Source organism: Nannospalax galili, unplaced genomic scaffold (assembly GCF_000622305.1).
Source record: "Nannospalax galili isolate Female #2095 unplaced genomic scaffold, S.galili_v1.0 scaffold173, whole genome shotgun sequence".
Classification (NCBI taxonomy): Eukaryota; Metazoa; Chordata; class Mammalia; order Rodentia; family Spalacidae; genus Nannospalax; species Nannospalax galili.
In genome coordinates this window covers 506,754-522,304 of record NW_008334442.1, presented here as the reverse complement: position 1 = coordinate 522,304, position 15,551 = coordinate 506,754, and the positions used below count along the sequence as shown (strand labels likewise).

The 15,551-nt window shown below is 37.0% G+C and overlaps 1 protein-coding gene across 7 annotated transcripts in view; it reads right to left on the bottom strand.

Moving 5' to 3' along the window:
- Positions 1-3,738: 3,738 nt before the first annotated feature.
- Mctp1 (multiple C2 and transmembrane domain containing 1) overlaps positions 3,739-15,551 on the bottom strand; it is a 407,885-nt gene continuing 396,072 nt past the window's right edge. For 4 of the 7 annotated variants that reach the window (XM_017797207.2, XM_029561726.1, XM_008829333.3 and 1 more), the window contains 4 exons: positions 13,297-13,406; positions 8,915-9,024; positions 6,668-6,765; positions 3,739-5,726 (listed from right to left, as the gene is read on the bottom strand). In XM_017797207.2, coding sequence (XP_017652696.2) covers positions 5,655-5,726; positions 6,668-6,765; positions 8,915-9,024; positions 13,297-13,406 — 390 coding nt within the window. In that variant the 3' untranslated portion in view covers positions 3,739-5,654. Of the gene's footprint in view, positions 5,727-6,667; positions 6,766-8,914; positions 9,025-13,263; positions 13,407-14,456; positions 14,586-15,551 lie in introns of those variants that run through there. The other 3 variants (XR_003848888.1, XR_003848889.1, XM_029561728.1) reach the window with 3 other exon arrangements.

Genomic DNA, 15,551 nt, shown 5'->3' with positions numbered 1-15,551 from the left:
TATATAACTATTGTTATTTTAGTTTTCTCCAAATGCATTAAAAACTCAAGACTGATTTTAAAAAGTGATGAAATAGCAACTGCAGCACACCAGAAAGTAAATGTTTTCATGGGAAGATTTCTCAGCAGCTTCCCTTGATTGTCACAACTGTAGGAGACCTTACAAGTAAATGCACATTCTTGGATTAGCATCAGAGTGTACAGGAATGAATGGTGCAAACCTTACTACACAAGAGCCAGAGGGTTTGGCTTTTGACTAAATTACTAAGTGAAAAATGGTTCATGCCCTACCCCCCCCCAAAAAAAACAGGTTTTTTTCCTGTTATTTCAAAAATACCCTTTTTGGGGGAGGGGACAGAAGGGGTACAGTACTGGGGGTTGAACCTTGGGCCTAATGCCTCTACCATAACATTCTACCACAGCCACATACCATACCCACAGCCTCTAAAAATACTTCTTATACATCCCATAGGAAAGTTTAAAATATTCTATAATTTCAAATAAATAAAATGTACACTCATTTTTCTATTGAAAAAGTGCTTAGTGCTCAAATGTACATATTTTTTGACCTTTCTGGGTACATCCTTAACTGCCTCAAAGTTCTAGGGTATATTCTGTAAATTTGGTTGGAAATTGCTTTTATACAATAGATGACAAAAATCACAAACATCCCTTTTGTATAATAGGAATAGAAACTTGTATTTTGCAAAATTTTTCCAAGGCAGGCTACAAATAAAATTTTGACTTGTTGGAATCACTACTGTGTAAAGGAAGAATATTTTATGGGACATGGAATTATAGTTTTCATTTTTCCAGTGGCTTTAAAGGAGGATCTTACACGAGATAAATACTGGCATTTCCTTCCCCTTGACTCTCTTCTGTGGTCCAGATGTCTCTGTTAAGAACTAAAGCTTGACCGTTATCTTGGGTGTCTCCAGTAATGCAGAGCAAAATTAGTGCTTGGGCCTATGTGTGCTTCTTTCCATACAAATTTAATATTCCTTCCAAATCTGTCACTCCTTGAACGCTGGCAAAATTAAATCCCTCAACTCAGTCGCAGACACTTTGATGCTAGCCTTTGATGGGAAGGATTGGGCCTCTGTTGCTAGCTTCACTATAGCAGTCACAGCTCCCCTTAGCCAGGTCTTAGTTCAGCAGATGCAGTCTGAGAAGGTAAAGTGCTTTCAGGTTCCCTCACAGTAAGGACTTTGACCATGCCTTTCTGTTTGAAAGGACACAGAAAAATACAGCAAGGGAGCCCTTCATTGCAGTGTCCATTTTGTTACATACTGAGAAAATGCACAACTATTGACCAAATACTCTTGCTCAAAATGGTAACCCTATTAATTGTCAAGAGCAGAGCAGTGGTTCCGTTTTGTTACATTTTTTTTAAGGGCCATGATTTTTTAAGATACATAGAACAGCATAATATAGGAATATATATACATATATGTATAATTTTTATACTCTTTGTCTTTACAAAAATAGCATTTGTGTATGTAGTACCACTTGAGGTGTTTGTTTTTCTTTTTTTATTGTCTTTAGCTTAGACAGTGAAAGGGTGAATAAGTTGAAGTTCTAGACCAATTAGGTATTTACTTGTCTCATTTTGTGGGTTTGTTTTATGGTTGTTTGGCTTTTTTGTTTTGTTTTGTTTTGCTTTCCCTTTTGCATCTTAACCCTGAACCTGCTGAAAAAGCAAAATGGCATCATTAAATTTCAGCAAACTTTGGACATTGACATGTGTACTTGCATAGTATCCAATATAGAGATTTTACTTGGTATGTCTTAAACCTCAGGGAAGAGGCTGAACTCTTCTAATGCGACAACCCTAACGGTAGTCACATTAAATACAACTGCCACTGTAATACTGAGGCAGCTTCAATAAGTATCATACTCTCTTGTAGTTTGAAAGCATCATATGCCTTATACTTTATTTCTAAGCTGAATACAAAAGCACTAATACTCGAAAGCATTACAAGCATTTAGGCTACTTAAGTTTATAAATAAAATAATAGCTTTTGAATAAAGCTTGCTAGTACAAAAATAGGCTCTTTTCATTACTGGAGATCTTTAGATATTGAGGTCAAAGTGAAAAGAAGAAAAAAAAACATAACTATGGTTCCTGGATAAAAAGCTTAACTGCTGAATTTTAATTCACTTTTAATTGCAGAATTTAAAAGTTAATCTTAGAAAAGCTAATTTCAAAGGGGTATAGTAGTACACATCCCCAGTCTCAGCACTTGTGAGGCTGCCACAGAGAATCACAAGTTCGAGAGGCCAGCCTGAACTACATAAGACTAGACTTTAAAAAAGTTACTTTCAGAAATGTATCAGCTAAGTTTGGCGCACTGTTCACAAACTCCAGATTTGGTTTTAATATTCTTTCATAGAAAAATATTCAAGTGTACATAAATACTGTCATTTCCCTTCTCAGGGTTATACAGTAGGTATGCAATAAATATATTACAAAGCAAAGTCATTTAAATAATCTCCCAGCTCACCTTATCCTGGTGCATAGAATGACACACAAATTTGGAACCCCACCCCTAACTTAACAGTTTGATGTTGAAACAGTACCAAAATGACTATTAGGTAACAGTGTATTCTTTTTGCAGGTAGAGGAGAAAAGTTAAAAGATGAAGAGATATTTCATATATCTTATGAATTATCTCAGTTAATGATGTTGCAAAAATTCCTTCACTGGAAATACTTAAATATATATCTGCCCTCATTATAAGGTCCCAATGACAAACTGAATTCTACCAGTTGAACATGATCATTGAGCATGGTTGACAGGTTGCCTATAGGAGGATGGGTGACCCCAAAGCAGCAGCAGTGTCTGGCCTCCCCATAGTTGCATAGGTGAAGCTCTTTTCAACTAACTGCCCAGCCTGTATACTCTAGCACCTCCTGAGGCCACATGCAATTAGGATAGAATTGCATACAAGTGGCTGGAATCAGGTAAGGATCCAGTGAACCTCTACCCTCTCTTTCCACGAAGGAATATAGTCAACAAACTCATGATAGTCTTTTTGCGTGCTGGCACAGCTGATCTAATGAAGATGATGGCTACTTTGCTCAGAGGACTACATTCTACAGCAATAGCTGTAATTTGGAATGAAAATATAGACTCAGAAAAATATTTAGCAGTGTACACTCTATTTTAGATGTTAGGTGATATTCATTTATGTGAAAATCAAGGCAAATAGTTAAGATAATGCACCTGTATAAGAAAATTGAAACCACTAGACATCTGTTTGGGGCCTGTAAATCCAGTAATTTCTTAAGATTTATTTTTATTTGTTAACCATGTGTATGGGGGGGTGGTATGGGCACATGAATGCATTTCCTGCAGAGGCCAGAGGCACTGAATATCCCTGGAGCTGGAGTGACAGGGTGTTGTGAGATGCCCCACAGTCAGTGCTGGGAACCAATCTGGTCCTTTGGAATAGCAGAACATGCTCTTAACCACTGAGCCATCTCTCAAGCCCTAGATACACCAATTTTTAAAAACAATGAGTTCACTTGCCTAAAGAACACCCACGACTCCAGCTTGTTCTCTCTGCTTCATTGGATGGTCCATTTCAAAGGTACTGAGTTTTATACAATAAAAGCTTAGTTCAAACCAAAAATGTATTTCCTTCCCTAAGTGAAATTTCATTTATGAGCACATTCACAGTCTTTAACCACTCCTCTCAACTCAAAAAAGAAAAGCACTGATTATACAAAGAAAAGGTTGTGTCTTTTATATTTAATGCAGTGAATATGTAGTCAACATTACCATTGAGCTAAACACCTGAAATCTGATACAATGAAACACAGAAATTAGTCATCTGTTAATGATTACTGTCCACTAGGTACATCTGTGGTTATAGAATATCAGGCTTATAGACATCAGAGTAGACACTGTCAGCAAAGACATAAGTCTCACACAAGGTACAATCAGAATTTACTCCAAACAAATGATTTCATCAATAAACTTTCTGTAGTATCATCAGCTTCATGAAGTAGTATGTTTCTGCAACGAACAGTGATGGAATGCAGATGTAAGCATGTCATTTTAAACATGGTGCACTAAATAGAGCATATTGAGGTCAAAGCCTTTCTGTAGAAAGGGAATTTAATTGACATTCTTTCAAGCATAGTGTAGAAACATCAAAATAGTTCTATTATAAGAAATATTATTTAACAACATATTTCTAAAATAAAAATACTTTAAAAATCAGCTTTGATGAGACTTAAAGAATCTTTAGAGTGAAATATATATGTATATATATATATATATCTTTCTGCTTCTCTGCATTTTCCAACACCACCCCCACCTTCACCCTATCCTAGTTTGTTATTAACAAAGTAATGCAAAACATTGCAGCGATTTCAACTGCATTTGAGTTCCCTAACAAGTCAGTGATGACATTCTCACTGATTATTTCTCCAGAGGTACGCTCCCTTGATAGACCCTGGAGTTAGGTACAAAAGCTACAGTAAGTCTTGGGAATGCTGTTTTTAAGTATAGATTCTATGGTTAGGGAAACATTGTTAAAGATAACCCCCTCTCTATAAGCAGTTTATTTTACAAAACAGGTTTTCATGCATTTATTATCAAGAATGATTTTTTTCATAAATGAATGTAATGAAACACTGGCCTATCAGCACACTACATCACTATATTCTCCTCTACATTAAAACACACTAAAACAAAATTCATATGCATTAAATCATGTCAGCAATCCAATGCAAAAGCAGATCCTTTGTTTTTTTCCTGTGAGAACACTTCAATATTAAATATTTCTTAGATGCACAAAGGTATAATTTAACACGAAATGCAGTATGGATTTAGTTTACTAGTATTTGTGACAACTGAATTGGGTTGCTAATTTGCTAACTCAGTATAAATTAAATAGTGGTAGATATAAAAATTCTGATAGGCAATCATGTATAAACCTGGCAGTATTTATTTTATATAGTACTGGAGAGATTTAAGGTTTTTAGATGGAATGATAGAAGGCCTATAGTTTTTCTTTATATAATCTCAGGTTCACTTAAGGGGGTTGGGGAGTGGGGATAGATGCACTTGTACTCAGCTTAAAATCAGCCTAGCCATACTTACATAATTTGCACAGGAGTGAAAGTCGATCTATGTTAAATTGAGAGTATCCTTTCCATTATTCGGGCTTTGGGGTTTTCCTCTTTTGAAATGTATAAACATAGAAAACTAATGGATTACTTTTCAGTTAAAAAATAGTCACAATTAAATAAAATCCTTAAAATCAAATAAACATTTTATGTAGGGTCAATTAGTGTAATTGAGCATTTAATCTGATATTCTGTTTCTTTTAGTTGTAATTACAGAAATGTGTATCTTCCAGTTTTATAACCCTTATTTTTGTTCTTTCAGTGTGTTATATTATTATCCATAGCTAACTAGGCTTCCACAAAGCACTAGCTAAAGACCTTTATCAAGTTGAGTCTGTACAATAGAAGTATATTTTCAAAGACGTATGCCTTTTGTACACTATTTACAGATTCTCTCGATCATGATAAAAAGGCAAAATAAATAAAAAGCAGAAAGAAAGGAAATGCTGCTGAGGCTGAAGGCTTTTTCTTTTATCTTCCCAAACAGATGCTGGTCTCCTCAGTGCTGGGAGCTGGCTAGCCAAGATTGTTTTTCTTCCTTTTATATGGGCTGTGAGAAGGATCTGGTTTCAGTTCTTGGTATTGCACCTGTTTAAACAGAGTTCAGAGAAAGACTTGTCAGGTGGCCACTTTCTGGCAAAAGCAGGAAAAGCTAAGGAATGAGAAACTGCTTGGAGGGAAAAGGGGTGCTCTAAAGGCTGAATGGGATTTCTGGGTGGGATGTGGAAAACAATACACTCATAGAACAGAAGTCAGGAGGGAAATCCTGCCAGAAATGCATGAAGCCCCATGTGAACCTTGGTAATGGACTAAGACTGTCACTGACCATAGCAAAGTACACTGAAAGAAAAATCTATTTTTTAAGAGCTATATAATGATTCTTTGCAATTTGTAGTTTGTTAAATAGTCTTAATCTCCATCTAGCCCACTGTCATGTATATGAAATGTAAACTTCAACTGAAGGAAATGGAAATTGGTTTCACTATAACCCACATGCAACATTTTGCTAAAAACATTTATTTCACTCTGAAAAGAGTTGATAGTTAATAGATTTTTAACCCCCAAAAGGATTTATGAGGTGTGTTACGGTCTCTAAAAAGTAGACTTCCCCATTTCTAAAATATGCATTAATGTGCATCATTAAAATACATTTAATTTATGCAATATGCACAAACTGTTTGTAACCACCCATTTTGCTTTCATCATCTACATCTAATATTCCTATTTTTCTCTCCTCAGGTCATAATGACATCTCTTCATATTTATTCAGAGTGGCTTAATTGGAGTATAGTTCTCCCTGATAGCGCTGGTAGGTTCCTTATGCAGTGACTTTCATTTTCCTGTTTCCTATTCTTTTCTATAAGTTTTTCCTTGATTAACTCCAAGTTGTCTAAAATTCCAGTTTGGTAAGATCTCTTATGGGCTTTATTAACTTTAACTGGCTCCAATACTTTTAACATTAAAAATATATAAAAGTTAAAACCTAGTGCCACACTACATCAAAATAGGAATCAATGAAATCTACATACCACTTGTACATCTGAAGGGACTCTGGAAAGGAAGTCAAGTAGTTCGTTGTTATCAATTGCATACGGACTCCGAAGCTTTTTTGTAAATTTATTTATGCCTAAAAAAGTGACACGTCAGACATTATTGAAATCTCCGAGGTTTGGAGTTGGACAAAAGCACATTTCTGGCAAAAGTAATGCAGTAATTTGAACATCTGTCTTGTATGATTAGCCTGAGCCTTGACAGAGTGAACTACTAGTTCCTCTGCCCTGCCTTCTCCATTTTACTTGTTCCTTCCTTTCAACCTCCCAGGTGAGATGCTGCTTTCTTTCGCTGTCTACATTTCAGTACCTTCTTACCAGCAGGCTTTGGGGAAAACAAAGCATTTCCAAACCCTCAGTGTTCCAGTCCATACAAGATTTGCTTTCATGTTTAGCCTTGGTGAAATCTGTTTTACTACATTTCTAGATTGAGATTGCTCAAGCAAGAAGTCCAAAGATACACATTTTATGGGGAGGTGTTGTCATAAAGCAAGCTAAATGTTTAGAAGACACATGACCATGACCTTAGTGGTTTTTTGTTTGTTTGTTTGTTTGTTTTTCCAAAGCTGAAATGAAAGATACTGCCATGAACTTTTGGGAAAAAAGTAATCAGAATTACATGAAATCAACACGCCGGTTAAAAACTTATAATAAGCTAGAGGATCTTGGCTCTTTGTGCAGTTTATCCAGAGTGAACTTGTTCTTGGTCTTTCTCCTGCCATGTAAGACCTGTGTCTTGGGTTGCCTGTTAATATTTCAGCAATCACCTACCACCAAAGGAATAGTATTCTTGTTTTATTTCATTTGATGAAACAAAGAGGCTCAAACACATTCTGTTAAATTATTTTTAAGACAGCTAGCCAATGAGGCCATCCCAGGTTACATGGCCAGATGTCTGCCTTGCGCTCCAGTTTCTCAGAACCTGGGGAAGATGAGTAGGGGGAGGGGTCCTTTGCTACCTTAGCAGCAGACATAGCTCTGCAAATCTGGCTCTAGATAGGTTAGATGATTCTCTACCCTTAATCCTTCAGTGAAACAGTATCTGTTAAATATCAGAGAAAGGAATAAATAAAAGATTTGGGTTTAATAGACTAGGAACAAGAATATGGTGAAAATGCTTCATTGCTGGAATAGTGGAAGTGATGTCTTAATTGAATTTCTATAACTGGTAGAAATTAGGAAAGGAAAAAAATCCTCTAACTTCCCTACCCTCCATCCAGGGTCTGCAGGCAGTGATGATGATTATGAAGAGTCAAGGGGTCTGCTCAAGGTAACAACATGGACCAAAAAGAAAAAGAAAATAGGAATCTCAAAACTGGAGGACTTGGAGATTCAGTCACAAGTCATTTTCTTCTAGTATATGTCTTTCAAAGCTTTGAAAAGAACAAAAATCCCCCCTTTGGTCTCTTTGTTTACAGTGTAAGCATGTTTTCTGAAGTTAAGATCCATTTTCTTCTTTGTATTAATTTTGGTTTAGCATCTTAGTTGTATGTGTAAGTGAGAGGTGAATAGATAATGTTTCTATATGGTAGTAGATCTTAAGGACTGAGTATTTGGTTTTCCAAACCAAATATTTCACCAAGAAAAAAATAATAATAATAAAGCTCTGAAGAATACTAAAACTGTTTCCTAAATGGAACCTAGGGTCAGAGGGATTGTTGTCATGTGGCAGAATTGCATTAAATATTAGGAAGGAAATCACCTTTAAAGTAGGCTTCTGTAGAAGCATTCTTATTCAGAGATGCTAACAAGGCTTTTCCTAAATCCTAAAGGTGACCTTTTAAACAAGCAGCCGTGTATAATACCATGTTTACATACACTTCCACAAGATAAAGTACCACAACAAAAAGTATATTGTGTTAAATGCACTGTATGGTCCAAAACGCCTCTGTAGGTATAAGTAGTATATGTATAAGTAGTGAAAATAAATCAGCACTATCTAGACAAAGTTATACCTTGTTATATGGAGAACCTGTACAACTGCATGTTTATAGTATGACAGAACCTATGGTGCCAGATAAGAAAAATGCCTTTTTCAGGTAGACCTAAATCTTTATATTGCGGTGATTTTTTAACTGACCTGTCTCTTCATCATGGAATACCTACATGACTGTAAATATTGAAAACTATTGACCATATAACTCATCCTTAAAACAGTTTGCTCTTAGCCACTAAGACAGATGTATTGTTTTGTTCTTGTTTTATTGTTTAAAACGCTTTACTTACCCCAGACAAGGACAATGTATCTCAGTGGGATGAAGTACAGGATAACTGTGAACACACAGAGGGCTACAATGGCCAGCCAGCTTAAGAATGGCACAGTCCAGTTGAAAGTACTGAATGAAAAATTAATACATCACCATTCTGAGCACACACTTTTTCAAAACAATATGAAGATAAATTAAGAGTTAGTTGACTCTCAGAGCACATAGGTTAGTCATAACCTGTCAATTCATGAACAGAGGGCCCAAGTAAAGTTCGTGCTACCAACCCCATCATGTTGTCCTAAGTGATTACAGAGTCTAAAGCCATTGTACAACTTGGGTATCTCCCTACATAGTAAAAATATTCTTGTCTTCCTGCTCTAAAACTAGTACCTATCCTTGTGTATTTTAAAAATGTATCCAGTAGAATGCCTCTAGGCCTACCACTCATCCTTATACCAACTCTCCATATTCCCCAAACTGGGAGTAAAATATTTGTAGTAATTGTCTATAGATGCAACTCCTAAAACACTGTGTAAGCCACTAAATTTTAGGATTCCTTTAAGGAATAATCATTTCCATTTTCTTCAACCTTGTTTCAAATGGAACCGGAAATCAAGAAGGGAATAGAATAGTTGGCTTTTTATTTGCTGTCATTGCCCTTTCCTAGAAATGTCTGGGTAATTAAGAAATAAAGTCGGCACTGCCTACTCTTCTCCTCTAGTATTTTTGGCATAGGAGAGCATGGGTTATAGTGAACTTGAGGGATAAGCTGTGAGAAATTAGTGCAAACTGGGAAAATGTGATTTATAGCAGAGTGGGGCTGATGGGTCTTCAGTGGAGCTGTACTGCTAGCAATTGGTGATGAAGAGCTGGGCAGAAAAGGCTATAAGGCAATATTGACAGTATGATGGTAACAGGATAGACCCAGAAGTAGAGGAAGTTACAAAAGACAGAAGAAAGGAAATGAAACTTAGTGGGTCAAAATAAAAATAAAGGCAAAAACATGGTGCAGAAAACTTGAAAAAGACAATGAGACAGTCAAGGAAATGGGAGATGGAAGGAATGTGATCTGAAGGTGTTTATTTTTTGAGATTAGGTCTAGTCCAGGATGCAGTCCAGGATGGGCTGAAGTCACTATCAGTAAAGCCCAGGCTAATTTAGGACTTGTAGCAGTTCCTCTGCTTCAGCTTCCCAAGTGCTGGAATTGTAGGCATGAGCCACCATGCCCAGCTCATTAAAGGCTTTTTATGAAGTTCTGATCCAATACAGAGTGATTGCTAAGAAAATTTCTTCTAATGCTCTGCCTCATCAGAACACTGAAGAATTGCTCCTAAGCTTTGTACATGTAGCTTGCTTTTTGTGTCTCTCTAGGTCAACCATTTCCTAAAAGGGTTTTCTATAGTAGGAAATCCAAAGTTGAATCAGTCTGGTTGTCCTGTTTTCAGTAATCCTTGGAATCAGTCATTTTTTTTTATTGTTTTTGAGTTTTTTTGAAACAAGCTCACAATATATAGCCAAGTTCACCTCAAACTCATATGTTCTTGCTTCAGCCTCACTAGGGCTGAGATTATAGGTGTGTTCCACAGCTCCCAACTGAAATCTGGCTTTTCTGTCTTTATATTTTTCTCTCTTGTGGTCACAGTACTTTGTAACTCTCAGCAGTTAGTGGACACCTGTGCTTCCCTTACTACTGCCTGCTTGTGGAGAGAACAGAAGGCCAAGGGTCTGCTTGCTTTCCTGTGCTCAGTTTAGAGCCATCCATCCATCTATCACATGCTCCCTGGGTGAGGGCACTGGCACTTCACTTAGAAAACCTGCTTTTTGGGCAGCCCTACTGAAGGGGTCTCTGTGTGTCCTCACTTCTGTTGGAAGGATAAATGGCAGAGAATTCTTACCAGTGTGGCTAATACTATTGGAAAAAACCTTGCCCTTTTCTATTTCCATACTCTATGTTATGGAATCTAAATCTAGAATATGCTCTTTCCCCAAAGATAAAAGAGTTGCAATTCAAGAAAGTTCTGGAGTGATTATTTGGAAATAAAATGTATTTGCACAGGCTTTTCATTTTGTGCTTGAAGATTACTTCGGAATCTGCTTCCTAGATAGATACTTCTAATCCCATGTGACCTCAGAAATTTCACTTTTTTAGTATCCCTAATATTGTTGTGCAGAAGAGATCACCCCTTGAAGACTCATTGGATCTCAGGTCATATTCCTGGATCTTAGAATGGAAAGGTGTACAAAGCCCAGGTTTCCTCAAAGGCTAATCCACAACCAGGATTGAGGATTGAGTGGTGTCTTTCAGCTGGCCATCATGTTCTCTAGCCAAGCGTCTGTTCTGAGGCCTCCAACCACACAGTTAGGAAGTTGCTCTGTCCCATCTGTTGCTCACTAGCCTGACATCCACGGAAAACCAAGGTCTCTGGTATAAATGAGATATTTGTATATATCAGCACATATTGTGACATAATACTCAGGAAAGAAGTGCCCCAAATTTAGGGTTTCATGCTGTGCTTTAATAGATAAGGAATGGGGACAAGGGAACATTATTAAGAGAAATAACAGGTAAATGGAGAGAGAAAAGGATTTGAATGAGTCTTTAGAATTCTGAGACTGAATGTTGCCTAGAGACACATTTAGGAGTGAAAAGGAGTTGGTTTTGTGTAGTACAATGTAGAAAAGTTAAAACTCAGCACCTATGCATATGTGGAAATGCATTAAATAAAAATTATACAAAATAAAATGCATTAGCCTTTATACATGAAAGGCACCAGATGAATGACTCATACCTTTGGTTTAAATAATTTACTCCTTTTAAATCCTGTGCATGTCCAAGGATCTAAGTCTGCAGAATACTATTGGTTATGAATAATAAACAATGAGTAGATATATGAAATCAGAAAATATGGACTTATCCAGATACAGAGCAGCCTTTCTTAAACAATTATTAGCAGTTGCTACAGAGACTAGTTTTGATATAGTTGACTAGTACATATTTAACTCATAATCACTTATTGTAAACACACCTTATTATATTTGTAAGTAAATCATTTTAAAAGGTATATTAGAAGCCAAGTGTGCTGGCACTCAGAAGATGGAGGCAGGAGGATCAGGAGTCCAAGGTTGTCCGTGGCTACTTAACAAGTTCAAGGCTAGCCTGAGACACATGAGACCCTGTCTCAAAAGACAAAAAGCAAACAAAAGTTTATTAGTAAATAAGATTATTTATAAGAAAACACAGTCTAAGATTAAGAATGTAAGTTCCTTAATTTTACATTTGATCCCGGTGAAACTATACTTCCTCATTTAAAAAAAATAAAGGAGGGATGGAGAGATGGCTTAGTGGTTAAGGGTACTGCAGAGGACCTAGGTTCTGTTCATAGAACACATATGTTAGCGCACTTCTATCTGCAATTCCAGTTCCAGGGAATCCAACATAATCTTCTGGCTTCTGCTGGCACTGCACACATGTGGTGCACATCCATCCATCCAGGAAAAACACTCATTAAATAAAAATAAATAAAAAATTTAAAGGGATTCTATTTTTAATTGTGAAAATATGATTTTTTTTTTTGGTATTTTTGAGACAGGGTCTCCCTGTAGCCCCAGCTGTCCTGGAACTCACTATGTAGACCAGGCTGGCCTTGAACTCATAGAGATCCACCTACCTCTGCCTCCTGGGTGCTGGGATTAAAAGCATATGCCACCACAAAAATATGATTTTTAAAGTGATAAAATATTGGTTTGTTTCATGGATAATTATCTCAGTCATTTAAGCAAAGAACTTTGAAAGTTTAAGAATATTTTTGTAGAGCCAGGTGTAGTGGCACACATCTTTAATCCTGCAGTTGGGAGGCAGAGGCAGGCAGATCTCTGTGAGATCAAAGCCAGCCTGGTCTACATAGTGAGTTCTAGGCTAGCTGGGACAACAGGGAGACCCTGTCTCAGAAAACTGAAAACAAAAAAGACTATTTGTAGATTGCTATACATTTTAAATTTAGAGAAACTTGGTGAAAGTATAACTAGACCAATAATACAGTACAGGTATCTTGATTACCTAAGTCTTCTATTACCTTGGTTTATTTTTTTTTCAACCATGATTTCATATTCCATTTAAGAACAAAGTCTTTCACTATGAAAAATGTGCTAAAATTTAGGATGGTGTTATTTCTTCAACACTACAAGTATGACTTCTTTTCAGCCAATATGTTCTAAATTTCAGGGAGGAAATTGACAGAACTGTCATAAAACCAAAGGCTAGCAGAAACCAAGTGGATAATTCTGAAACTGGACGTAGATCACCCAGGAGTGACTCCTGCCAGAAAGAATGTGGCATTTCACCCTCCGAGAGTCAGCGGAGTGTCTTACAGAAGGTGGGGCTCACGTGGCAGCATCACTCACTTCTTGATCCTTTCGCCAAAAGAAGCCACTTCGTCTAAGATGTTCTGAACACTGACACATACTTCTTGGATGGCATAGATTTTATTTATAAATCCCTTTTTTTCACTGTCCTAAAATGCAATAAAAGAAAGAAATTCTGTATGAGTAACAGCTATTCTTCAGTGCTGGTATTCTTTGGTGCCCCTCTTAGATTCTTAAGATTAAAGAAACTTTATGTTTATATAAATGGATATTCGGAGCTCATGAAAATTTCAAGATAAGGAGCATAAGGAGAATTGTATGAGATTGTTGCAACACAGGAAACATGAATTCTATTGCTCTTACTCTGACGAACAAAAACATGGAGGTGGGAGTTGGCGATGGTATGTACACATGAGGAAGAATTGCAGATCTAGAGTTTGCACTGACCCAGACCCACTTAGCAAACCCAGTGTCTTTTACAGGGTCTCAAGTAGCTCAGGCTTCCTGGAATTTGCTCTGTAACCGAGTGTGACCTTAACTCTTGATCTTCCTCCACCCTCCTGTGTACTAGAATTGTAGGTGTGCCACCTCACCACACCAGGTTTTATGCTGTGCTGGAGACAACCCAGGCATCGTGTGTGCTAGGCAAGCAATCTATCATCTGACCTACACCCTGGTCCCAAACCCAGTTTATTGACCCCACCGCCCACAGACCTAAGTTTAGTAGTGGCTCCATGTATTTCCTTTCTTGTTTTTTTTGTTTGCTTCTGTTTAGAAATTGAACCCAGGACTTTGGGAAGCACCCTACCTCTGACAATCACTGAACTGCTCCCCCAGAATTTACCAAATACTTAAATACTTTAATAGCAGAAAAATACTGGGTACAAATGAGAATATCTGGGAGCAGAGACAGCTATAAAACATGACAAGAAAAACTAAAATCCATTAAGTGGAGACTCCTAGATCAGATTATTTACTAATCAAAAATAATGCTCTCATATCCTGCAGTAGTGTGCTATTACTCAAGGTTCTAACATCTTTCTTTTTGCACATACTCAATCTAAACCTTGTGCTGAATTTAAGCATAGCTTTCATACTCCAGGGAATGGGTGGGAGAGGATTAAGTATAAAGCACCATGAAAGTGGTGTGAACCTAGGGGGAAAAGTGCACATTTTGTAAATTTAAACCCAAAGGAAGAAATAGTAGTGGCCTTTCACGATTGAATTCTGCTTGGTAGCCTGGCATCACAGACACTTGCCTAGGTTGTTTGGTGGAGACCATCCAACCCTGATTCCATGACTCCATTCCTCCATGCCAGCTTGAATATCTATGGAAATGTAGATCCAATTTCATTACTTTAACTTCTTCTGAACACTTGCATACTATGCCAGAACACTTGAGACCTCATGTGGCAGTTAGTGCTTGCTAAAAGCAGCCAGAAAGCTAGGATAATAATGTCATGTTGCACATTTGCATACTGACTTTTATTTCAGAAGAGTCTAAACACTGTGCACTGTGAACCCTTGGCCAACCCTGGTGTTCTGCCACCCAGAAACCAAAAGCAAATGAATCACAGGTGCACATGCATTCTCCAAGACAGCTCAGTACCCTGGGGCCAAAGCAATTTTATAAGTTGATCTTTAGTGTAAATACAATCAATTAGAGCTTTCATCTTTAATTTATATAGGAGAAATTGTCTATGTTAGTTATCTTATGCCAAAGCAGATTGTCAAGTGAGGTACATGAGGGACACACTAAGCCCCATAATAGCATAGGAAGCAGTTAGTACCCAGAATTCTCCATTATATTAAAAAGTCATCCTTCATGTGCCATGATAGATACATCAATTTCTTATGTTTTCTCTCCATTTGACCATATAAAATACACTAATTTCACCCATGTAATCCTATGTAATTGTACATTTTAGAATAAATAAATAATATTTAGATTATATAACCAGTGGTTCTTTCTAGTTGTTTTCATAACAACAAAGTTGGTCTGACCCTTAGTGGTTTCTTCTAAGTACCAGCTAAGTTCTTTTATGTCCTGGAAGCAAAGTGCTCTTATAAATTATTTATCCTGTGTGTAGCAAAATAAACTGGGAGGCCAGGGCTATATGTCAGTGGTAGACTGCATGCTTAGCATATACAAAGTCCTGGGTTCAATCTCCAGCACCAAAAAAGAAAGAAAAATAAACAAGTTGAAGTATGCTGGTTGTACAGTGAACAGTCCACTGAGAATAAGATTCCTGCTTGAGACTGTATGCTGTTCCTTCACAATAACCATAAAATAC